The sequence below is a fragment of the Giraffa tippelskirchi genome, chromosome 5, assembly GCF_054371585.1.
Source record: "Giraffa tippelskirchi isolate mGirTip1 chromosome 5, T2T-mGirTip1v1.2.pri, whole genome shotgun sequence".
NCBI lineage: Eukaryota > Metazoa > Chordata > Mammalia > Artiodactyla > Giraffidae > Giraffa > Giraffa tippelskirchi.
The window spans coordinates 22,086,676-22,112,960 of NC_137279.1; the positions used below are offsets into that span (position 1 = coordinate 22,086,676).

At 41.6% G+C, this 26,285-nt stretch overlaps 1 protein-coding gene across 1 annotated transcript in view; it reads right to left on the reverse strand.

The window, feature by feature from the left end:
• The window catches only part of PAPPA2 (pappalysin 2), a 292,528-nt gene that overhangs the window by 14,298 nt on the left and 251,945 nt on the right, over positions 1-26,285 (reverse strand). The window contains exon 20 of the mRNA XM_081493669.1: positions 23,091-23,162. Within this exon, the coding sequence (XP_081349795.1) occupies positions 23,091-23,162 (72 nt within the window). The remainder of the gene's footprint in view (positions 1-23,090; positions 23,163-26,285) is intronic.

Here is a 26,285-nt window from a genome sequence, read left to right on the forward strand (position 1 = left end):
AGAGAAACTTCAAGGAGAAAGCAGAAACTCCTAGGGTGGGAAGAGCTGTTGTAGGAAATTTAAGTAGTTGACAAAGGCTTTTGTCATTCTGGTACCAAAACCAGCTCTTCACAAGTATGTTTCACTTTGGGATAAATCTGAACCTACGTTGCTTTGAGTTTTCATAAGTCTTCATGGGATATAACCCATAGCACTTGCTTTCTCTCTCATTGGCTCCTTCTTTCATATATATGTAATATGTATGTATAAATATATATATGTATACACATATATACACAGGGCTTTCCAGATGGTTCAGTGGTAAAGAATCCACCTGCCAATGCAGGAGACAAGGGTTCAATCCCTGGGTTGGGAAGATCCCCTGGAGTAGGAAAAGACAACGCACTCCAGTATTCTTGCCTGGGAAATCTCGTGGACAGAGGAGCCTGGTGGGCTACAGTCCATGGGGTCACAAAGAGTTGGACACGACTGAGTGACTGAGTATGCACATATATACACAAAAATATAATGCATAAATGACATATACCGTTCATATATAAGATAAATGTGTATATAATAATCACTAATATATAGTGTTTATAAGACAGATATATAACCTTAAAATATGTGTTACAAGCCTGAGAAAACCATAATTCAAGACACCATGTACCCCAATGTTCACTGTAGCACTATTTACAATAGCTAGGACATGGGAGCAACCTAGATGTCCACTGACAGGTGAGTGGATAAAGAAGCTGTGGTACATATACACAATAGAATATTACTCAGCAATGAAAAGGAATACATTTGACTCAGTTCTAATGAGGTGTATGAACCTAGAACCTATTATACAGAGTGAAGTAAGTCAGAAAGAAAAATATTGTACACTGATGCATATATATGAAATCTAGAAAAATGGTACTGATGAACATATTTTCAGGGCAGCAATGACGATGCAGACACAGAGATTTATGGACACAGTGAGGGAAGGTGAGGGTGGGAGGAATTGAGAGAGTAGCATGGAAATATATACATTACCATATGTAAAACAGATAGCCAGTGGGAATTTGCTATATGACAAGGGAGCTCAAACCTGCTCTGTGACAACTTAAGAGTGTTGGGATGGTGTGGGAGGTGGGAGGGGGTTTCAAGAGGGAGGGGACATATGTGTACCTATGGCTGATTCATGTTGATGTATGGCGGAAACCAACACAATGTTGTAAAGCAATTACTCTCAAATTAAAAAATAAATAAATTAAAAAATATACGCTACATTTTATACACACAAACAAACACACACATACATATTCAATTTCTCTGGAAGCTCCAGGCATAAACAGTGACTCTAAAGGTAAAAATACTTTTACAAACTAGAAATCAGCATATAGAAACAAGATACTATTTTTATTTTATATATGACATTTTCTGTGTATCAGGAACTGTGCTATAAGGTTTGTACTCATGATTTTATTGAACTTTCACAACAACCCATTTTATATATGAGAGAAACCAGGGATCAGAGCTGTTAAGAAATCTGTCTCTAGAAAAGATGCAGAGCTATATAAGATGGTATCTTATACCATCTGACACCCAGGTCTGTGCTATAAACATCTTGAGAGGCTTACTCTGCCTCCAACATCATTCACCAAAAAATAATGATACCCCTCACTTCACTTTTCAGAACTGCACACCTGGTTCAGTCTCTACCAGAATTATGGGCGTGAAGTAGCCACTTTCTGGATGGAAAGTCAGGGTCACAGAGGTTCCTGAGAAGTGTTACCATCTTCAAAACATACAATGAGCCAGGCATGGAGCTATTTGATGGAATTCTGGAATGTCTATTTGATAGATACTTAGTGTGTCTCCTATGTACAAGGCATGACTAAGTATCTGCCTTAAAGAAGCTTTGGAGGCATCAGCATTGAATAAGGCAGAATCTTAGACAATAGGGGGAAAAAAATCACAGGCCAATGGAGGATTAATTGCCAAAGGAATTAATGGTAACAATAAGACCTATAGAAGTTCAGAATAGGAAAGGGGCTGGGGCATTTCAGAAAGGCTTAATGGAGTAAATGGGATTAGATTTAATCTTTGAGGATGGAGGATTTGGGCAGAGAAATGGGGAGAAAAATCCCAGCAGGAGGGCAAATATACGCCAAGATTCCAAATGGAAAAAGAAAAGATATATCTGTGGTTTTCTGCCTGGATTATTAATGGCCTCAGTTTGGAACTAGGTCAAAATCTCCATCTAGAGGAATCTAGTCCTTATCACTGAAAAAAGTAGGGAGCAATGAAATCTGGGAGTTTGTGTGTGTGTGTGTGTGTAGAAGAAGAATATGGTAAAAGTTGTCCTTCAAACGTTGGATCTGGGGACAGTGCAGGGAATGTTTAGGAGAGAACTGGAGGGCTCTACAGTAGGTAGAAGTTGATCTCAAGCAGATAGGAACTGAGAAGAACAGAATTGTCTGGTCATAACACGCAACAGGAAAAAAGAAGGGAGGGGTCTTATGAAGGAAAATTATCAGGACTCGGCAAATGGCCACATTTGGTTAGAAGACCAACGGAGGTGAAGTTCTGTCTGTGACATTTTACTCAAATCATGATAAGCTTTTCTCAAAAAATTAGCTCTTTGAGAAAACAGCTAGGAAGACTCCTCACTAAATCTAAGGATTGAGTAGAAACAGAACCTGATCCATCAGCGAACTCTGCTCTACCTCACAGTGAGAAGCTCTACACATCTTTTTTTTCCATTTAAACAAAGGCCTAGAGGGTCTCTCCTGCCCAATTTCTGCTAGGCTTTCCCCACAACTTGGCCGTGACTATTTTATCACCCCTAGTAATATTCAGGTCCAGCTGAGTGGAGGAATGGCAGGGTGGAGGTGGCAAGTTTATTCTGGAATACTTTCTTGCCAATAGTCATTTCTTTTAGCCCCGATCTAATTTTTAGTTCCTGTGTCTGCAAGGAGCTCAGTTCGTGTGGCTGATTACTGTGGTTCCCATCCTCAACCTGTCACGCCATGCTGGGTCGTCAGCCCTGCTGTTCTGTTCTCCGTTAATTGGTCCATCCATCCAGTCTCACTTTCATCCATATGGAACCTATTCTCTGTGCAAGTGTCTTGTTTACATTCCCTTTATCTACGGGATGCTTGTCTGTGTATCTTATTCACTCATCCACTGATCAGCTGCATCTGTTTCACAACATGTTCTCCAGGCTCACTTCATTGGTCTCTGATCCTTGCTAAGCAGGCCTCCTCTTCTTCTGGGGGCAAGCCTGCAAAGCCCAGGGAGAGGTCCTAACAGATGACCAGCACCCCATATTCATCTCTTACCTGAGTTCCCTACAAATCCTGCGTTGCTAGTTTGTGTGTTCTCTATTTGTTTATTTGTTCTTAATCTTCCTACCAGTTTAAGAACAGGGCAGGGACTCTGGGATGGGCTGCCTGGGTTCATTTACAGCCTCACATGGCTCTAGCTGTGGGGATTTGGAAATGTAATTGAATCCTTAGCCCCCTAGTTTCCTCATCACGAAAACAAGAATGATACTAATGGTAATAATTCCTCATAGAATGCACTTGGCATTCAATAAACATCCAATAATGTTATTAATTATACCACAGAACCAGGAGTTATTTTTCTGTTTCCTGAGTGCAGCGAGCCTGCATACTCTGGGTATTCATGCTTCCCTCTCGGTGAAGGTGGAAAGCAGTTCTACCAGAGGTGGCTACCAGAAAGCTTGGTTATTCTTCTCTTGTAACTATGACCAGTAATACCAGGGATCTTACCATTAAACTTGCCCAACTATAGGGACAGAATGACTCTACATACATAACACAGCTTTTGCTCTGTGCTCAGTTGCTCGTCATGTCCAACTCTTTGCAACCCCATGGACTGTAGCTCACCAGGCTACTCTGTCCAAGGGATTCTCCAGGTGAGAATACTGGATGGCTTGCCATTTCTTTCTCCAGGGGATCTTCCTGACCCAAGGATCAAACCCGCATCTCCTGTGTCTCCTGCATTGGAAGGTGGATTCTTTACCACTGCAACACAGCCTTAAGGCAGGCAAATTAAGCAAAGCTATCTGAGATACAAGTCATCTCTCTTAGGTTCTGTTGGATAGCTTCCCTGCTGGCTCAGATGGTAAAGAATCTGCGAGCAATGCAGGAGATCCAGGTTCAATCCCCAGGCCTGGAAGATCCCCTGGAGAAAGCAATGGCTACCCACTCCAATATTGTGGCCTGAAGAATCCCATGTGCAGAGGAACCTGATGGGCTACAGTCCATAGGGTCACAGAGTTGGATACGACTGAAGAGACTTAGCACATAGCGCAGAGGGCTCTCATAATGGAATTATTACCCTTACTAGAAGAGACACCAGAATTTTCTATCTCTCTCTGCCTGCTGAAGACACAGTGAGAAGGTGACCATCTGCACACTAGCAGGAGAGCCCTCGCTAGGAAACTGGATCAGCCAGCACCTTGATGTGGGACTTCCTGGCCTCCAGAACTGTGAGAAATAAGTGTCTATTGTTTAAGCCATCTAGCCAATGCATATTGTAAACAGCAGACCCAGCAGACTAACATTCAAGACTTATTTAGTGAATGTATTACTTCAGCTTTTTTTTTTTTTTCTTTACCGATTTGTCAACCTAAAGAATTCCTGGAGATTTTGTCTGAAAAAAGGGAGCATGAAAAAGAGGTAAGAAGAGGACAAACAGGCAGGAAGCAGCTCTCAGAGGGAACCTAAAGAAGTTAAAAAGACTTGTCAGTTTCTGCTATGCAGTAACAAGGCAGTTTTGAATGGGTTTGACCCATGGGCTAGGCATGCAGGGCATGAAACCAGGACAGGTGAGCAAAGCCAAGAAGTTGGGTAACCTGTAGCCACTCCAACTCAGCTCTAGTGTCCTCAGGGTCTTAAGTGGTTCCAAGGCCAGAGACCAATCCCAGAGACCTAACAGCATTGCAGACATGCACCACCAAGTTTAATATTTCCCACATTAGAAAGACTTCAATTGAATCTAATCTCATTTTTAATTAGTCCTCACATCACCTGGTGAGGCAGATTAATATGATTATCCATATTCCACTGATGGGGAAAATGAGACAAAGGGCCATGCCTCAAGGTCACTTAGGGAATGAGCAATAGAGGTGAAAATTAAGCATTTTAGATTTCCCAACTAGCACACAAGGGAGAGGACAGTGGGGAGTTGATTTCATCTCCTTTTGTTCAGAATCTTTCACATCTGGATAATGCATATTCAATTTACAACTTCGTTTCTCTAATTAAAAAATAAAGGACTCATTCTATTTCTGAACTCAAATATTCCATTTTCAACACATAAGGAATTTACCAAGTATTCTATGCTAGGAGCAGCCCCCCAAAAAGGTAATAAAATGAGTATTACTTAGACAAATGTGAATATATATTGACTATTTATCCCATGCAGGCGACATGTGTTCGATCTCTGGTCAGTAAGATCCTCTGGATAAGGAAATGGCAACCCACTAAAGTATTCTTGCCTGGGAAATCCCATGAACAGTGGAGCCTAGCAGGCTACCGTCCATGGGGGTCGCAAAGAGTCGGACATGACTTAATGACTAAACAACAACAACTTTGACTTTTTATGGAGTGTTCAATATTATCCTACATTGCAGAGGATGGATATAAACACAGAAGACTAAAACATGACTTCTGTCCTCTAGAAACTGGTCTAATTGATCTAACTGAACATTCAAAGTAGTAACCAATACAAATAGTACACACTTCTATCTACATAGCTCAATCGTTAGAGAAACTGCCAGCAATGCAGGAGACCCAGGTTTGATTCCTGGGTTGGGAAGATCCCCTGGAGAAGGAAATGACAACCCACTCCAGTATTCTTGCCTGGAGAATCCCTTGGACAGAGGAGCCTGGTAGGCTACAGTCCACGAGGTTGCAAGAGTCGGACACAACTTAGCGACTAAACTACCACCACTAGCCACGTAGACAGGAACCAGCTCTTTTCTTTGTTCCCCAAAGTAGATGTTTAAGCACCATGTGTTGATAAACTATTGGCTGAGCTTATTTCAGATGAAACTGAGATATTAATAGTGTGAGAGGCAAGCTCATAGTATCATCATATACCTCCCCTCCTTCCCATTCAGTTATTTCATCTTCAATCTCTCTCTCATAATCCATCACACCCTTCTACTGAAGAAATAACTTTGTATGCAGCCTCTTTTCACTCTTCTCTTTCTGCTTCCCCAATTCAGTGAGGTGGCTGTTACATTATTTTAGGTGAGAGAGGATAGGTTCTGACTTCTGTGGTTCAAATTTGCCACCATGATTTTCTTCCTTAAATAGAAATATTATCATCTTTTCTCTGTGACTGAGATGTTTAATGCTCACCTAATATCTGTGTGTTTCCCTGAACTCAGTTGAGGCCATGAGACCATGTTCTGGCAAATGGGAAGGCAAGCAGACGTGATGCACTACTTTTTACCCAAGGTACTCAAGAGTTATTGGCCTCTCTCTATATTTCTTCTCTGCCCCTTTGGAAGAAACCATGGAGACCACATTCTGAGAAGACAGAGGTGTGAGATGGAAGAAATAAATGTGTGCTCCAGAGAGTTACACCAGACTTCATGGGAGTAAGAAACAAATCCTTTGTCATGTTCAGTCACTTGAGATTTCTAGGTTCATTGGGGATCACAGCCTATCCCAATTAATTCATATTCTATTTGTAAACCTTCAGTGGGTCGACACTGGCTCCAGGATAAAATCCAAACTCATTAGCTCAGCACACAAAAACTTGAGTGATCTAGCCCTAACTGAGCTCTTTAACCCCCAATCATTCCACATTCCTTCATGTTCCCCAAGATCAGCTTCACAGAGCAGATGAATAATATTTTCTGTGATATGCCACTGGTATTTGGGGGTTGTCTGTCATAGGATATGACTGTAACAACATTTAAATGATTTAGAGATTGGTATTAGAAGTGGTGTGCTGCCATAACAAAAATCTAAAATGTGTGGCACTGGTTCCAGAACGATGAATCAGGAAGCAAAGGAGCTGTTTTAAGAAGCTGGAAAAATCAATAACTTCACCATGTAGTGGGGGAAAAAATATTAAATGTTTCCTGTAGTTGTGAGAAAAGTTAACTGTTGTAATTCATAGGTCGGAAAATTTACTTAATAGTCTATTGGCTTTGGAAAAGGAGGATTTAAAGAAGAATATTACCAGAGTGAGTTAGTGTTGGCTACCTTCATCTGATAAGTTGCTGCAAGAAGAGATGAGCTCAGAAAAGGTTGCTGCTTTGCCAGCAGAATTGACGGGTAATATAAAGTACTAAAAATTCCAGGATTTGTAGTGAAAAACAAACTTATTTCTCATTTCCAATGAGCAAAAGATGAAACTGAGTAATACTTTGTACTAGAAATGCCTTCTAAGACTGAAGTTAAGGCCTGATCTCAGGCAAAGACCAAATCAAGGACTATTTCATCATTTGTTCACACTTTTAATTGGATTTCAGTGGTACCTGGAAGATCCTTGTAGCTGAACAAAGTGACTTCTGGAAAAGAGACTAAGGACTTTATCACAGACAAGCCTCATAAGCTCAGAATACCTATAATCAAATCGATATGAAGAGGCACATCTTGAAAAGACTGTGAGGCTAGCTCTTATAATATGGATTTGATGGAAATTAAATATATGCAAAGCCAAAAAAGTCTGTGAGAATTCAATTTCCAAAAGTAACATCAGCTTGTGTTAAAAGAGACCTGCTGCTAGAGAATTTGGATAGATTTTTGGATTCCCCATATCCTATACCAGAAGAAAGAAGACTGAGAAAACTCCTTAGCTTCCAATAGGAGGATGTTCTCTAGTTCTCTCTTCTTGTGACCCAAGAGGATAAGAGAAAAGGAAGGATGTCCAAGAGAGCCGAACCAAGAGCCACGAATCAAAATGAACCTGGGAGTTTTACCTAGCGGTAATCAATAGCCATTAAACAAGCAGCACTCCCTACTCATAGAGTATAATTTTTGCCACTTTTCTTGGAGGGATTTCAGAATTGTTGTGTTATGTGATTTTTCCTTTTTCTCCTTGAAAGGGGATAGTTACTGCAGTTTTGTTGTTTCTACTCTACTTTGCCATCAAGTCTGAGGAAGGAAGAAAATCTGTGATTTTAGCACACCAGACTCGAGATTAAGAGAAGCTATGTTGTACCCAATGTAAATCATGTTATTTGAGATTTTTAAGCCTGATACTGGACTGGATAAGACATCTAGAGTATCTTGGGGTAGGGTGAAATAAATTTGAATATAACAAATGTCAGTGACCAAAGAGACTGACTGGAGGATATTGTTACATGTCCATAGTTCCTTCTGATCTCTCTTTCTTTGCCAGGAATTCACTATCAGTAGAGTATAATTTCCCTTCCTACAAATTTTAAATGGAGCCATGTGATTTTCCTTGGCCAATGGAGCATGAATATGTATAACAAGTGCTACATTTGATAAGAGGTTTTGAATGTCTTGGTATGCCTTTTCTGGTTTTTTCCTATTCATGCAACCCGCCATGAGAAGAACATATACTGGGTAGCTACTGACCCTGAAACTTTGAAGCCTGAGTCCTTGAGTGAGAGTCAGGTGGAGTAACCCAACCCCAAACCTAAGGCAGAACCACTTTAGCCAACCAGCAGATGCATAAGTGAGAAATAAATGTTCTTGATACAAGACATTGATATTTGAGGATGATTTGTTATGCAAAAGGGGTTTCCCTGGTGGTTCAGATGGTAAAGTATCTGCCTGCCATACAGGAGACCCAGGTTCAATCCCTGGGCCAGGAAGATGATCCCCTGGAGAAAGGAATGGCTACCCACTCCAGTATTCTTGCCTGGAGAATCCCATGGACAGTGGAGCCTGGTGGGCTACAGTCCATGGGGTCGCGAAGAGTTGGATGTGACTGAGTGGGTAACACACACACATACACACCATCATAGAAAAAACTGGATCACAGCATCATACAACTTCATTTCACATTTTTGCCTTTCCAAATGTTTCTATTTTTCCTTCAAAATTCACCTTAGATGGTTACCCCTCTGTAAGATCTTCTCAACATAATTGAGGCAAGTTATCTGCTTTATTCTCTGTGCCCCTATGTGACTTTGTTCGTATCTTTGTATTATTACTCATTGAGTAGCAATTTGATCTTTTTACCTCTGTTGCATATGCTGTGTTGGAAATTCCTTATTCATTTTTGTAATCTTGACACATACTTGGCACTCAGAAAATACTATTTTAAGTGAAGAAGTGAATAAAGGAAACTGAAAGAGTGATTGTAGTTTAGTAACCATGGTGTAAATTGGGAGAAGAGGCTATGCAACTTGTGCAAATCCTAGCCATTGGGGGGAGCAGCAAGCTTTTAGATTGAGAAATGGTATGAAGCTCATATTAAAAAAAAAAAAGAGCTAGATGAATTTGTTTTTTTCATGTGTTGGAATTTGGAGCCCTAGATTCTGTAGCTAAGCTTGGAGAGGTGGGAAGATGCTTCCCATGCATGAAGTATTGTACATTCCTGGGCTAGAACATGTTTTCTTTGGGGGTTGTTGTGGTTTCTTTCTTTTTTCTCTTTTCTTTCCTTTTTATTTTTTTTCCAGCTTTGGAAGCATCTAATGTTTGCAATAACAACAACAAAAATATGAGGCTGGCCCAGAATGAATCAGGAGACAATCTGGACATGCAGTGGATGTAAGGGGCGGGAGGTGGAGGGAGGAAAGAAGAAAGGAAAAACAGTTGCCAGGAGCTTAACAGAAGAAAATGCCATGCACGACACATGGCTGGCACAGTGGGCAGCAACATCTGGTCTAGATAAGGCCCCCCGGTGTGTGCTGCTGAGTGTGCACGTGTGTGTACATGTGCATGTGTAAGGAAACACCCAGGCTCTGGGCTTCAGGAAGGCTGCTCATGGCTCCAGGCTCACTAGTCTGAAATGCTACCCTCCGTGGCGGCCTCTCACCGTGAGCTAGATCCGTAGCCAACTTATTCTTGCAAAGTATGTTGCAGGCTAGAATGGGCTGTGGAAAACAAGCCCGAGAAAAGCCACAAGGGCCTCCTGACCCATTTGAATCTTTCTCCTGCCAAGTCCTCATTACTGATCTTAAATAGGAAGGAAAACAATGTATAAGGCTGAAGAGGCTATGTAGAATCCACTGGGGAAAAAAGGCTTACTTAGGATCACTGGGCTAGAGGTGTTAGATAGGAAAGAGGCAATGAGTCTGTTTTCAAATTAGTGCATGGTTTGGGGTGTTTTTTTCCTGTTGTTGTTTTGCTTCATTGTTGTTGTTGTTTGGCATTCAAAGGCTCGTTTTCTCTCTTGTTCTTGTTACTCTGTGCAATGAAATAGAATGAAAATAAGGTGGAGGCTTTATATTCTCTATGGATAAGGAGCACCCTCTCAAGGCAAGTGTCTAAGGAAATTTACCCCCAGCTGATAGACTGGAGCTGGGATGCTACTAGCAAGACTCAGATCTGAGCTGTTTTTAGCCCTTTAAATAAGGTTATGGTGCCCAAGTGGGGTGCCTACACCTGGAAAGGCAGATGGAAAGAGACACAAAAACCTAGCTCAAAGCTGCAGGCCTGAAAAAAAAAACCAATCAGCCTGAGTTGAAAGGAGCTAAGTGGAGGTTCTGCTTCTCCTTATTGATTCCTGCTGAAGCTTTATGTGTTCACCTCATGGTAGACAATTGGCTTCCTCAGCTGGGACCTGCAGCGTGCAGCATGTAGCACGTATCACCTGTCCCTGTTGCCATGCTTCAGCCTGGTCTTGTTTCAGATGACTTCTCACACAGGGATGATGATAATGATGACAATCCTGTACACGTGTGTAGCACCTGAGTGTCAGTCAATGCTTTCATAAACATCAGAGAGCCAAAAAAAAAAAATTCGAAGTCAACCAAGGGAGATGTTATTTTCCCATAGGAGAGAAATGACTTTGGTTAAGATCACATAGCTAAGGAGAAGAAAAGCAATCCATGGAACCAAGCTTTCTCTACCCATTGCACAAACAGCCTTCAAAGAGTTGAAGGGAATCTAAATGTCATCACTCACCCCACAAGTCCCAAGACAGGGTCATGCTAACTACAGGCTTCTCTCAACAAAAAAAGAACATCCAGTAAAAAAGACTCTTAAAGGAGTCATAAAACTCAGGGTCTCTTGGCAACCTTTTTATTCTTCACAAGTTAGCAAAATTTTCCTTTTCCCCATAGTAATCAAGTTTCTTCTCCAGATCTTTACCCGACTGCCAATCTTCTTCCCAATCTGTGGCTGCCCTTAATTCCTAACTCATTCATCCACTCAAGACATATTTATTGAACATTTACCCTGTGCCAATTACTGCACCCCTGTACTAAGCACTTGAGGTTTATCAGTGAATAAAATAAACAGAACACCCTGCCCTATAGAGCTTATATCCCAGTGAGGAATATTGACATTAAGTGCAACAAATAAAGAAGGCTGAGTGCTGAAGAATTGAAGCTTTCGAACTGTGGTGCTTGAGAAAACTCCTGAGAGTCCCTTGGACAGCAATTGGTTTGGAGATCAAACCAATCAACCCTGAATATTCATTAGAAGGACTGATGCTGAAGCTCCAATACTTTGGCCACCTGATGCATAGAGCTGACTCATTGGAAAAGACCCTGATGCTGGGAAAGACTGAAGGCAGGAGGAGAAGGGCATGACATCGAACAAGATGGTCAGATGGTATCACTGACTCAATGGACATAAGTTTGAGGAAACTCTGGGAGATAGTGAAGGGAAGGGAAGCCTGGTGTGCTGCAGTCCATGGGGTCGAAAAGAGTCAGACTTGACTTAGTGAATGAATAACATAACAAATAATTATTTAGTGAATTAGAAAGTAACAGCCCTATTAAAAAAAAAATTAGGGCAATGTAAGGGAGTGCTCCCTGGGCTTCCCTCATGGCTCAGATGGTAAAGAGTCTGCCTGCAGTATGGGAGACCTGGGTTCGATTCCTGGGTCAGGAAGATCCCCTGGAGAAGGAAATGGCAACCCACTCCAGTATTCTTGCCTGGAAAATCCCATGGACAAAGGAGCCTGGCAGGCTACAGTCCATGGGGTTGCAAAGAGTCGGATACAACTGAGTGACTTCACAAGGGAGTGCTCTGGGGCTTCCCTGGTAGCTCGGCTGATAAAGAATCTGCCTGCAATGCAGGAGACCCCAATTTGATTCCTGGGTCAGGAAAATCCCCTGGGGAAGAAATAGGCTACTCACTCCAGAATTTATTGGCTTCCCTGGTGGCTCAGAAGGTAAAGAATCTGCCTGCAAAGTGGGAGACCTGGGTTTGATCCCTGGGTTGGGAAGAACCCCTGGAGAAAGGCATGGCAACCCACTCCAGTATTCTTGCCTGGAGAATCCCCATGGACAGAGGAGCCTGGAGGGCTACAGTCTATGGGGTTGCAGAGTTGGTCACGACTGAGTGACTAAGCACAGCACAGCAAGGGAGTTCTCTAGGTTGAGTGATGGGCAGAGAATGAGAAAAGAAGGACAGTTGTCATTTACAATCAAATGATAAGAGAAGGGAAATTTGGAGGGCTGTGTACGCCATAGCAAGGCCTCTGGATTTTACCCTAAATGAACTGAGGAATCCTAGGAGGGTTTTGGCATAAGAGTCCTTTACGTTGTATACATTTTAACAGGCCCCTTTGGCTGCTGTGTTGAGAATAAAAACTGCTGAAACAGGGGTAGGAGTGAGACCAGTCTGGAGGCTGCTGTGGGAATCCAGGTAGTAGAGGATGATAGCTCAAACCAGGGTGGCAGCAGATGAGACGGTGAAAAGCGATTGAACTGTGGATGGATTTTCAAGGCAGAACTAGCGGATTGAAACTGATGAATTGGATGTGGAGAATGAGAGAGAGGGATTAAGATGACACCCAGGATTTTGTCCTGAGCAACAGGAAGGATGAAGTTGCCATCGACTAAGATGGGAAAGTCTGCACAGAGAAATGATAAACTGTTGCATATGAACTCCTTGAATTCTTAAATTCTGTTTGCTACTCTACTAAGAAATGGAAAAATACTACCATATTTACATATTTACTGCCATATCAGTAAACAAGGGTGTCAGAGTCTATTGCAGCCTACCAGTGTGAGCCAGTGAAGAACTCAGGAAAGGGGAGAATACCTGCTATCTAGCAGCCATTAGACTACAGCCACTCCCTAGTGCGGTGAGTCCCAAGGAACTTAGGATGTTGTAAAAACACGGGATACTGGCCCCAGATAGCTGAGGTGCCTATTAAAGGAATGACTTCAATGAGCCCAGACTCTTGCATTTTTCCATACATAGAAAAGCATTAAATTCCTTGTCTGGGGTTATCTGGTTTTCTTTAATTAACAATAACCTTTTGATGTTCAGACTACCTATTCTTTATCTTTTTTTCAAAATTTCTATATAACCAGGCTCCTCCCCCAATCTCAGAGCAGTTCTCTCAAGGTTACTTGAGATTCTGTATCTAGGGCTTGAAGTTCTAAAAGTCCCCACAGAATAAAACATAACTCTCAACTTTTAGGCTGTGAATATTTTTTAAGTCAGCACTATAAACTTTGTCTTCAGTCATTGTTCCTTCCTTCCCATCTGACTCAGAGGCAACAGTGTTTGTAATCCCTTCTATCTCCTCTTTACGTTGGGTGTCCAGGTACCTTGGGTGACTTTTAATCAGTTTATTATCTACAGATAATAAATATATTAAAGTTTCATTCATATCAAAAGTCTTTCCATAAACACTGTTTTCCACTTAAGTTACTGTTCATCTCACTCCTTGTACTGGCCAACTTTTGGAAACAATATTTTTATTTGCTGCGTTCATGTTCTTATCTATTTCTCAACCTACTTCCCTTTCTCCCATTCCACTGATACCACTGTGTCTGGGATTATAGTAAGTGCTGAAATCATAAGCCTAATTGTCTCTTGTCAATACTCAATTCATCTGTCCGCTTTTTAGCATTTCACACCACCACCTCTCTCCTCTTCCAAGGTTTTCCTATTAATACAACCATTCTCTCCTGTATTTCTTTCTACTTTTCTAATCATTCTCTATTTCCTTGACTAGCTTTACTTCCTCTGTTCTTCCCTGTATTACTTCCCTCCTCCCACACCTTTTTTCTCCACCTGTGCCCATTCACATTTCTGACATGATCTTATTCCCTCACCTACCTTTAATTATCATCCATATTTTCCTCATTTCTCAACATGTCACCAACTGAGACTGTGTGACTAAACTCTAGACTTTTTATTTCCAACTCTACTAAACTTACTCCATCTAAAGCCAAGCTCATTATCTTCTCCTACAAGCCTGCTTCTTTTTCTTTACAGAGGTGAATGGCATCCACTATCCATCCAAGCACCAGGGTGTCAGATATAGATCTTCTTCTTCCCCATTGGCTGGGATTTTAGAATCGATTTCATATCTTAAAAGAAAAGCCCTCAGTCATGACTTCTTTCCATCCTTACCTAGTGGGGCTGAGTCTGGGTTCTCAACATCTCTCTCTTGAGATGCAAGTATTGTCTCGTAACCATTCTACTTATCACCTGTCTCTTCCTCAAGGGCTTCCTCTTCAACAATTTTTCTACCTCATCTGATCTTGCAGCTTCCTGGAGATGCTCTCCAATACCATTGGAATAAAGTTGATCATCCAAGTACGGCAACATTCAAGCCGCTTCTTCGTCTAGCCTGAGCCCCATCAGCCTCATCTGTAGTCTCCACAGGGTTCTCCAAGCATTCCCTGTGTTTCAAATCCCTGTTCCTTGTGCACATACCATCCTCTCTGCCCATAGGGCTTTCAACTTGAACACCAACTAATAAAACCATTAAATCCTACAAGAGTGCCCCTTTGCTCTGAAATCTTCCCCAAATTGTATGTCCCACACCCATCCTCTGCCTGTTCAGTAAGTAAACACAGTATCTTTCCTTTATTCCCAAAGAACTTTGAAAATGTGCCTCCCTCAAGTCAGAGTGGATTCCCAGGAGACAGGAGTTTCATCTTGATTCCTTTAATATCCCAAGAGTCGTAGACTATACATAGACAGTAAATGTATGTTCTGTGAATGAGTGCTTCTTTATTTAAAACCTACACTTTCAAGAGTTGAGCACCTTGAAGAGATTTCTTCTTGGCTCTAGGTTAAAATAAGAGATTAGAAGAGACAATAGAGGGAAAAATACCAAAATAAGAAACATTGGCTCTATCAAGTGCCCTGTTTTCTTCTGTATCAGCATAAACCCTGTTGAAGGGAATAGTGAGGAGTAACAGCATATTGATCACTGCATATCTTACTACATTTCAGGCTTAGTGCTGGTAAAACATATGAGTTGAATTTGTTTTTATATCTGCTCCTTCTGGAAGCCTCCTAATATGGGAATAAAGGAGTAAAGAAGGTGTGAAATCACAAGAGAAAAGAGGACAGGCAAGCCCATGACAACCAATGGAGAATCCAACAAAGTTTAAGAAAGTGGAAAGTGCATGAATGAGTAGTAACTGACAGAGCAGATCTGAGAAAACAGAAACCTAAATGCCTGAAATGCACAGAATACCAGAAAAACTCAAGAATTAGGGATGTCAAGTACCTCTGCAGGCAGCTGTACAGGTGAGTGTTTGTGTGTGTATCTGTGAGAGAAAGAGAGAGAACAAGAGAGTGTGTCAGAGAGCTCAAACCCCACCTCCTATATTAAGATGATTGGATAGCATCACTGATTCGATGGACATGAGTTTGAGCAAACTCCAGGAGTTGGTGATGGACAGGGAAGCCTGGGATGCTGTAGTCCTTGGGGTCGCAAAGAGTCAGACATGACTGAGCAACTGAACTGAACTGATGCAGAGTACATCATGAGAAACGCTGGGCTGGAGGAAGCACAAACTGGAATCAAGATTACTGGGAGAAATATCAATAACCTCAGATATGCAGATGATACCACCCTTATGGCAGAAAGTGAAGAAGAACTAAAGAGCCTCTTGATGAATGTGAAAGAGGAGAGTGAAAAAGCTGGCTTAAAACTCAACATTCAAGAAACTAAGATCATGACCTCTGTTTCAATCACTTCGTGGCAAAATTGGGGAAACAATGGAATTAGTGACAGACTTTATTTTCTTGGGCTCCAAAATCACTGCAGATGGTGACTGCAGCTATGAAATCAAAAGACACTTGCTATTTCAAAGAAAAACTATGACAAACCTAGACAGCATATTAAAAATCAGAGACATTACTTTGCCAACAAAGGTCCAGTCAAAGCTATGGTGTTTCCAGTAGTCATGTATGGATGTGAGAGCTGGACAATAAATAAAGCTGAGCACTGAAGAATTGATGCTTTTGAACTGTGGTGTTGGAGAAGACTCTTGAGAGTTCCTTGGACTGCAAGGAGATCAAACCAGTCAATGCTGAAGGAAATCAGTCCTGAATGTTCATTGGAAGGATTGATGCTGAAGCTGAAACTTCAATACTTTGTCCACCTGATGTGAAGAACTGACTCGTTGGAAAAGACCCTGATGCTGGGAAAGACTGAAGACAGGAGGAGAAGGGGATGACAGAGGATGAGATGATTGGATGGCATCACCGATTCGATGGACATGAGTTTGAGTAAGCTCTGGCGGTGGTTGATGGACAGGGAAGCCTGGCGTGCTGAAGTCCATGTGGTCACAAAGTGTCAGACATGACTAAGAAAACACAGGACACTGGACCCAGATCCCTGAGGTGCATATCAAAGGAATGACTTCAGTGAGCCCAGACTCTTGCCTCTCCCCATACATAGAAAAGCTCTAAGTTCCTTGGCTTGGGATATCTGGTTCTCGTTAATGTACAAAAAAAATTTTTTAAACTTTTGACATTCAAGCTACCTGTCCTTTGTTGCAGAGCTTCTATATAACCTGGTTCCTCCCTTTGCCTCCTCAGAGCAGTTCTATCAGGGTTATTTGAGATCTCCCTCATAGGCTTGAAATTCTAAAAATTTCCACAGAATAAAACTTAACTCTGAACTTTTAGGTTGTATGTGTTTTTTCAGTCGATAACCATTAGAAATCTTAGTGGAGAGAGGCCTTATAGAAAGAGGAAAGGGATAGAGTTATTTATGGATAGAATCACATTTTATTTGCTAGCTGCTAATTCTTTATAATCTCAGCATAATGATTAGAAAGCACCTGGGCAGATTAAAGAACCTGTAGTATTTCCATAATGTTATTTTTACAGGCAAGTAATATTTCAGTTGTCTGCAAACCTGGACTACAAATGAAGACTCAAAAGAGCAGAACAATAAGGAAAAGCACAGAGTAAATCAGAAAACGGGTGTGGTTGGACGAAAAAAATGGAAAGCCTATGTCACAAAGGGAATTAACAGAGGGAGAAAGTGGCCCACCCAGGAAGCTGGAGAAGACAAAAGGAGCAAAATGTAGAAAGCCCATCAGGCTGTCACAGAGTGGTTCTGCAGGAGACTTGGACAAACATAAATTCTCATGAATGTTGCTAATCTAGAGGAGGTTTTACAATTTGCATGGTTGTGCTTTTAATGTTTCTTTCTTTTTTTGTTTTTGGAAAGCAGAAGGGGGAAAACACAATGGTTTTAGTTTTCAATATGAAAACCTAGTCCTAATTAACATTCAGAGTCCAATTTTCAGAGATTTCAGCTGGAGGATCTAAAGTCAAGCCCTGGACCCAAAGTGGACTCTAGACAAACCTAAAGCCGTGCCCAGATCTCCAGCCTGGTGCAAAGATTGCATAAAACTGGCAGAGACATTCACAAATAAATCTCAAGGGGACTGGAGTTTGGCAGCCAGCGAGCCTGGAACACAGTTCCAATATAAGCTAATTTTCATTTTTTCTCTGGATTTTAGCACGTCTAACACATATTTAGATTTAGATTTGTGTGAACCCACACAATTCCTACCAGAAGTGGAGTAGCTGTACTCATTATTGGCTGCTAGGTCATTATTATTTCCATCCTAATTAACTCCTTTCCACTCAGATACTGAAGAACTTGGCAAGAATGTAAAAGAAAAGTAAGCTCATATGATTTGTCTTCTGAGAAGCAAAGGGAGGGGTTGATTATTATGTCTGATTTGTAAACAGCTAAAATGTAGCAAAGAGAAGTTTATTTGTTGGCTGTTATTTAAATGACAAAATATCAATGAAAAGGAAATAAAGAGAAGTTAAACAACTTTGTAATCACACAGTGCCTAGAGGGATAAAGTTTGGGTTGGAACATTTGGTTTTCTGAATACAGGTATCCTCAAAAAGACTCACTTTTCTCTTCTAATAAGGAATTTATAAAGACATACTCAGGTGACTGTTTTTCTTTCTTTCTTTTTTTTCTCAGAAAGATCAGAAGCAATTCCATGAGTTCACACTTCAAAGATCAAGTTTTGGGCATTTATTAAAAAAAAAAAATGTGACTATCTAGTGATGAAAAAGGCATTACTAAAGCACAGTAATAAAGATAAGCCATACAGATAGAAAGGATAAAAGTTCAAGAAAAGAATGGCTGAACAAGGGTTACTATGGGACCGAGTGAAGGCTTTATATTTATAAACCTTAGTCCAAAAGAACCACACATCAGGTAGAAGCCCATAACAATCACTTATTTCTTGGGTATTTATCACATGCAGGCTAACCTGTGACCCTCTCCCACCCCCATCTCTGATCATCCCATTCAGATCTGCAGGCAGGCATTCTGCACCCAAGTATAAAGCACATCTCCTTAAAGGGGCATTTTAGTCTGACTCTAGCTCCTCTCTACCCCTCTGGGCTTAAAGTTTGGGAAAGAAGAAAAGGTGATTTTCATGCCGTTATTTCTACCCCATGTATTATATATAGGCCCCCACATCCCAGAGGTACAGCAGGAAACCCAGACAGTGCCCGTGAGAGATCCTGAAGCACATTGACACAGCTAACAGGGCTATCATCTGGAATACAAATAACAAAAGAAAGGAAGAGAGAAGGCCAAGACAACACAGAAGAAAGAATCTAAGGAATGGTGGAGCAGATGGAATGAATTAGTGATGGAAGCATTGTTAATATCAGCTACCAAATGTGTAAAAACAATACAACTGCCCACCTACATTTAAGTAAATGCAGCCAATGAATAAGAAATCAAGGCTAACCAAGAAGGCCACAAATCTGAACTGGAGTTCTTTAAAAGATTCATGGGTATAATCAAGATCAAAATGTATACAGAAGGGAAAAGTACCCAGTAACAAGGGAGATTTGCAGTTATTTCTGAAAAATCAGCATGATCTACATTCTTCTGGGGCCACTTTGAAGGCCCCAAATGACACCCGGTCCTGGGTCCATCTCCATTGTTTACTGAACCTGGTATCTGACCAACAAGTTTAAAAAAATAAATTGTATCCATCTACTTGTAAAGCTGAGGAAACAATTCAGAAAAGTTAATGGACTTGTCCAAGAAACATGTGCCAAGGGATGAAACTGAGGTTGAAGCCCACCTCCAGACCCCTGACAGCCTCCTTCGGCTCCTCCAGGCTGCCCTCGTTGCAAGGCTTTCTGATTCTAAGCATCACAGGGTTGTATTCTCTCCTTCTCCTTCTTCTCCTTCCCTACCTTTCCCTCCACGGTGCTACTCTTCAGAAAACTGATACTATCATTCTCAATTTAAGACTATCAAAGTCAAAGTCTACCGTCAACTCTTGCTGCTTGCCTGTAAAGGGGAAGAAGCAGGAGTCACTGAAGAATTAGGCCTGTGCTTTTCAAGGGAATAACACACATCCTATCACTAGGAGCTCAGAGATCGTTGGAAGGACAGACCTGTCATATAATCTTGAAATAATGTGATAAGTGAGATGACAGGCATTTACAAGGGTATGCATAAGAATTTATAGGAGAAATCGTAGCATGCCCAGAGAAACTTACTTGAAATATCCCCAAAACTCTAAAAGTTTTCTACAGTTTATCAGAAGCCTCTAGAACATCGATTAACCATGGCCATCTTCAGTATATAATAATACTCATAAGACTATAGACTGGGTATGTGAACTGTTTCTTGAGTCTTAATATTTATATATTGTTTCAATAAGATCCCATCCTTACACATTGATGTATATTGTTCCTTAGCCAATACTGCAACAAATATGTTACATTACATGCAACTTACGCAGCACCTTAAAATCAGTTATTTCACCTGATTCTCACAGAAGTTTTGAGACAAAGCCAGATACTATACGCAGTTAACAAAGGTAGAATTTGAACCTAATTCTTCTGACATCATTCTGCTTCTGTCCTGCACGGCTCCCTTTTTGTCAAAAAAGAAAGAATACAATGCTACAAGAACCTGCAAAAGGTCAAAGAGAGACTATCAGAAATTCTAAGCCAAAATGGGTGCTGCTGGGAAGCAGAATGAACTTGCAAGGGATACATGCTCAGAGAAAAAGTAGAGCCAAAATGTAGGTCAATGGGCACTCAATGTTAATTATCCCGCAGGAAGTAAGTTAGTCATTTCTATCCAAAAGGAGGCTGAAAGTGTGGCCTTTATTTCCTTTGCATTCCCTAGAGAACAAGATATTCTTAATTTAAGTGGAACCTAGGACTGTACATTTTGTTAGAATTCATAAATGTGACTTTTGGGAAGGAAAGAAGAAAAGGAAGGAAGGAAGGGAGGGAGGGAGGGAGGGAAGCCGGAAGGAAAAAAAAGAAGATAACACTTATATGATCTGACAGTATTATGTGTTCATGGATGCAGTGACCACTCACCTCAGTTATCACCCCACAAAATGAGGAAAACCCTCCCCCTTACAATAGGTCAGGAAGGTCCCCTGGAAAAGGGATAGGCTACCCACTCCAGTATTCTTGGGCTTCCTTGGTGGCTCAGATGGTAATCTGCTTGCAATGTGGGAGACCTGAGTTCAATCCCTGGATTGGGAAGATCCCCTGGAGGAGGGCATGGCAACCCACTCCATTATTCTTGCTTGGACAATTCCCATGGACAGAGGAGCCTGGCGGGTTACAGTCCATGGGGTCGCAAAGAGTCGGACATGACTGATCGGCTAAGCGTAGCATATATATACATATACATACTTGTAATTTATTTACATTATTGTACAGCAAAAACCAAGACAACATTGAAAAGCAATTTTCCTCCAATTAAAAAATCAATTAAAAAGTAATTTAAAACAATAAAAATAAAAAACCCAGATTGATGGGCCTCACCCCCAGAGCCTCTGATTCAATAAGTCTGGGATGGGGCCTGAGACTATGTGCTTTTAACAGGTTCCTAGATGATGCCAATTGTGCTGATCCATGGGTCACACTTTGAGAACCCCTGGAGTGGGGGTACCAACAGGTGTGTGGTGATCAATCCTAAACTGTGCATGATAGCAGTTGGGCGGTAGGGGGTCATAAGGAGGAACACAGTTTTGTTCCTCATCACATCAGCAAAGGGGCTGAGAGCAGCCTGGGATGCTCTGGATACCAGAGCATGTGCTGGGTTCAGCGTGGAGGGAGGACAAATGGGGAAAGCTCTGTGTTGTAACCTTCTGGGAAACACCGAAGCCAGCTCGAGAGGCTGCTGTCTACCCTCCCTCTTGCGATCATGCGTGGAAGCAGCAGAAGGGAATTCTCAGGATACCTTTGATCTCGTCCCAGTTTGAGTCTTCTGTCTGTTTATCTCCCTCCTTCCCTGGCCTCTTCTTCCCTCTTCTTACCCCCTGCCTGGGGGATGAGTCACTCCCCCTCCTCCCCACCCCACTGCCATCTGTTTTTCTAATGATGGCAGAAGATGAGCTGTTTTGTTGGCCGACACCGTAACAAAGCGCACTCCAAGCTAGCATTTTTCCTGATGCACTCTCCCGACGCTAGTTTACTGGTATCGATTCCCCACCCAGCTTTCTCTTTGTCTCAAACCCCACACTTTCCCCCTCTTTGGCCTCACATAGAGCCCAGTTTCCCAGAATTAGATCAAGAGAAACAGAGATACAGAAGAAGGGAGAGTTGGGTGTGTATGACGGGAGGGTGCTGAAGTCAAGGGCAGTTAAACAGCTCCCTCTGGTGCTCGCTCGGGGTGCAGCCAGAATTATCGAGCGTTGCTGCTAAGTGGCTGAATTACTTCCAACGAGAGGTCTGGATAACAAAGGCTGTTGTGACTGAGACTAGAGTACTTGTATTTGTTATGGGCTATTCCCTGGGTGAGAAGACGTGTGTGTGTGTGTGTGTGTGTGTGTGTGTGTGTGTATCCATGTCAGGATTCCTTTGTCATGCTCCGTAAGCAAGGCTCTGCCTCATTCTTGACTCTTCCTTGTAATAATTTCTCTTAATCTAGTGAAGGAAGTCACAGACCCCTAACTTCCCCACTGGTAGGGGGATGCCTTGTGTGAAGAAGTAAACAGGATTTCTTGAGCTGGTAAAGATCTAGTTTGGGTTAATCACCAGTGGACTACAGGTCCCCCTCAGAGGTTGCAAACTGAGATGCCTGCGTGACCCCTGCAGTTGATGTCAATGAGAGAAGCCCAGGAGGTGAGAAGCTACAGGGACTGGTAAGGACCGTGCTGAACTGGAGGCCAGCAGCCCTTCTGGCATTCTAGCTGCCACTCAGATCCAGTTAATTGTTGCCATGGTTGCCAGATATTCTTGTTTTTCAAGAGAAAACTCTTTGCACAAAGATTTTATATTTATTTTTATTTGGTGTATGTAAAATGTTACCTATACTCATACGAATTTTATATGGAAATCCCAATTTTTAAGCATTAGCAACCAAAACAAAATTTTAAGACACTGCCCTGGCCAAACACCTGTCTGTGGGCCATCGAGGTACAAAACTCTGATCTAACTAAGCTCCAATGAGGCCCAGTTAGAGAATCCCCAAACCATAAATCATTCTGACTTGCTTTTAACTTTATTTTTTAGTAAGTCATTTAAAATGGAACCCTGGAGATTTTGCTTTTTTTAAAAAAAAAAGGCAAAATCAGAAATCCTAATATCTGTAATTTGGGGATTATGGAGCTACAAGCAAGAAATTGAACAGAGGACATCGGAGCAGAGAAAGGGCAAGAAACTGAACCAGAAGGCCTCAAATCCCTGTGAGCTGAGCAGAGCAGAGAGCGCTGGTCTGGGTTTGAGGGCGAGGGAGTATCTTACCTCGCAGGACTGGATGCAGTGGATCAGGAGGGGGTCTGGGTGCCACTGACGCCGCCCAGTGCACACGATGCTCTGAAAGGGAAGACGGAAAGAACAGAAAACCAAAGCTGAGACACCTGGTCGGTGAGAGGAGGGGGAAATTCTGAGCTTACCCCATCAGCCCAAGCCCCTCCCTGAGGAATGAGCCCCGATTGAGCTGCATGAAGAGGTCAAAGGCAGCTGTCCAGTCCTTCCCTTGGAACTGCTAATCCAACTGGATGGAGCCGAGGTAGAAACTCTTAGCGAAGGGAAGTTTTCATCCTCTTCGTTGTCTTCACCCTCCCAGAGCTATTAAAATTTCCAGAGTGGTGTCAGTGTAGTTAAAAAAAAAGCATCCTCATGTTGAGGTTTGACAGAAAACAACAAAATTCTGTAAAGCAATTATCTTTCAATTAAAAAATCAACAAATTTTTTTAAAAAGCATCCTCAATACTAAAATGGCTTTATTTTGGCTCTAGGCACAATATTGGTCCCACTTGTTTTGAAATTTTAAATAATGTTGCAAGAAATTGTGAGATGGCTGTGTTGATCAGGAAGCACCATGGAGTTTTAAAGGCTGAGAAACAGAGCTTCATAGAAGAGCCTTGAACTAAAAGTGGATCTCGGGAATCCTAGATCACTAGATGTGAGTGCCCAAGAGAGGAGTGGAGGCCAAACTGCACTCTCTGCAACTCTTCAGCACCATTTATCCCCTCCCTGTGAGAAATGAAAGAGGGCCTACGCACTGGACAAAGAGGTTTAATGTGAAACCACCAGCCTGGGCAAACTCCAGGAGATAGTGAAGGACAGGGAATCCTGGTGTGCTGCAGTCCACGGGGGTCACAGAGTCAGACATGACTTAGTGATTGAACAACCACCACCCAACAACTGGGACTCAAAATGGCACCAGCATTAACTGGTGAGAGTGTAAAAATGTGTGCCTGTGTTCCTGTTAAAACACTGGTGGCTCCCTCTAATTCCCAATGGCCATTTGCTAATGTGCCTTTAAACAAACAGTTATCTGCATTTTGTGAATAATAACAACTCATGTTCATGGAGTTTTTTTTCTTCTAATTTTTGTATTTTACGCTTTCAAAAGATATGCTTCAGGAAAAGGGAAAGTCCCATGAGAGATTTCAAAGTGAAAAAGAGATTCTCTCTAAAACCGGCTACCGATCCACCCATTTGCGGACCTTCATATGCTCAAAATTCTCCAAGCCAGGCTTCAGCAATATGTGAACCGTGAACTTCCAGATGTTCAAGCTGGTTTTAGAAAAGGCAGAGGAACCAGAGATCAAATTGCCAACATCCGCTGGATCATCGAAAAAGCAAGAGAGTTCCAGAAAAACATCTATTTCTGCTTTATTGACTATACCAAAGCCTTTGACTGTGTGGATCACAATAAACTGAAAAATTCTGAAAGAGATGGGAATACCAGACCATCTGACCTGTCTCTTGAGAAACCTGTATGCAGGTCAGGAAGCAACAGTTAGAACTGGACATGGAACAACAGACTGGTTCCAAGTTGGGAAAGGAGTACGTCAAGGCTGTATATTGTCACCCTGCTTATTTAACTTATATGCACAGTACATCATGAGAAATGCTGGGCTGGAAGAAACACAAGCTGGAATCAAGATTGCCAGGAGAAATATCAATAACCTCAGATATGCAGATGACACCATCCTTATGGCAGAAAGTGAAGAAGAACTAAAGAGCCTCTTGATGAAAGTGAAAGAGGAGAGTGAAAAAGTTGGCTTAAAGCTCAACGTTCAGAAAACTAAGATCATGGCATCTGGTCCCATCACTTCATGGGAAATAGATGGGGAAACAGTGGAAAAAGTGTCAGATTTTATTTTTTTGGGCTCCAAAATCACTGCTGATGGTGATTGCAGCCATGAAATTAAAAGACGCTTACTCCTTGGAAGGAAGGTTATGACCAACCTAGATAGCACATTTAAAAGCAGAGACATTACTTTGTCAACAAAGGTCCATCTAGTCAAGGCTATGGTTTTTCCAGTGGTCGTGTATGGGTATGAGAGTTGGACGGTGAAGAAAGCTGAGCACCGAAGAATTGATGCTTTTGAACTATGGTGTTGCAGAAGACTCTTGAGAGTCCCTTGGACTGCAAGAAGATCCAACCAGTCCATCCTAAAGGAGATGAGTCCCGGGTGTTCATTGGAAGGACTGATGTTGAAGCTGAAACTCCAATATTTTGGCCACCTGATGCGAAGAGTTGACTCATTGGAAAAGACCCTAATGCTGGGAAGGATTGGGGGCAGGAGGAGAAGGGGACGACAGAGGATGAGATGGTTGGATGGCATCACCGACTCGATGGACATGGGTTTGGGTGGACTCCGGGAGTTGGTGATGGACAGGGAGGCCTGGCATTCTGCCATTCATGGGGTCGCAAAGAGTTGGACACGACTGAGTGACTGAACTGATATGCACATTTTAAATTCAGTACAACAGAAATTCAAGGAAACTATAAGAAAAAAAAATGCACCTTGAGACATGAGTTTTACATTAAATAGCACTTTTAGTAATTGAAAATTATACATTCTAGAATGCTAAGACTGTACAGCAATCAGATTGAAGACATTTTCATATATTAACCTGCAGGTATATGAATATATACCTCACAGTCAGTTATGAAAATGGGAATCTGCAGTATTTTTCTGGAGTTATGTTACTATAAACTAAAAGTCCTCCTTCACAATTTCCCAAGAGAGGAAATAAATGCTATAAATCTTAAAAAAATCTTGATTTTCAAAACTCTATACTGTAATAATGTAGAATATGACTTTGCTTAACTTATCATTGTGCTAAAAAATAAAGAAGGATTATTAAATGCATACAGTCATAACTTGATATCCACAGGGGATTGGTTCCAGAACACCCACAGATACCAAAATCCAAGGATGCTCAAGTCCCTTATATAAAATGACATACTATTTGCATCTAACATCCTATGTATACTTTAAATCATCTCTGGATTCCTTATAATACCTAAAACAATGTAGATTCTATGACAATAGTTGCCTGAAAGCAGCAAATTCAAGTTTTTTCTTTAACTTTCTGAATTTTTTCCCAATGTTTTATCATCAGATAATGGTAATGGTAAAACACAATAATTTGAACAGCAAATACATGCCAACTCTATTCCTTCTTGTTCGTTGA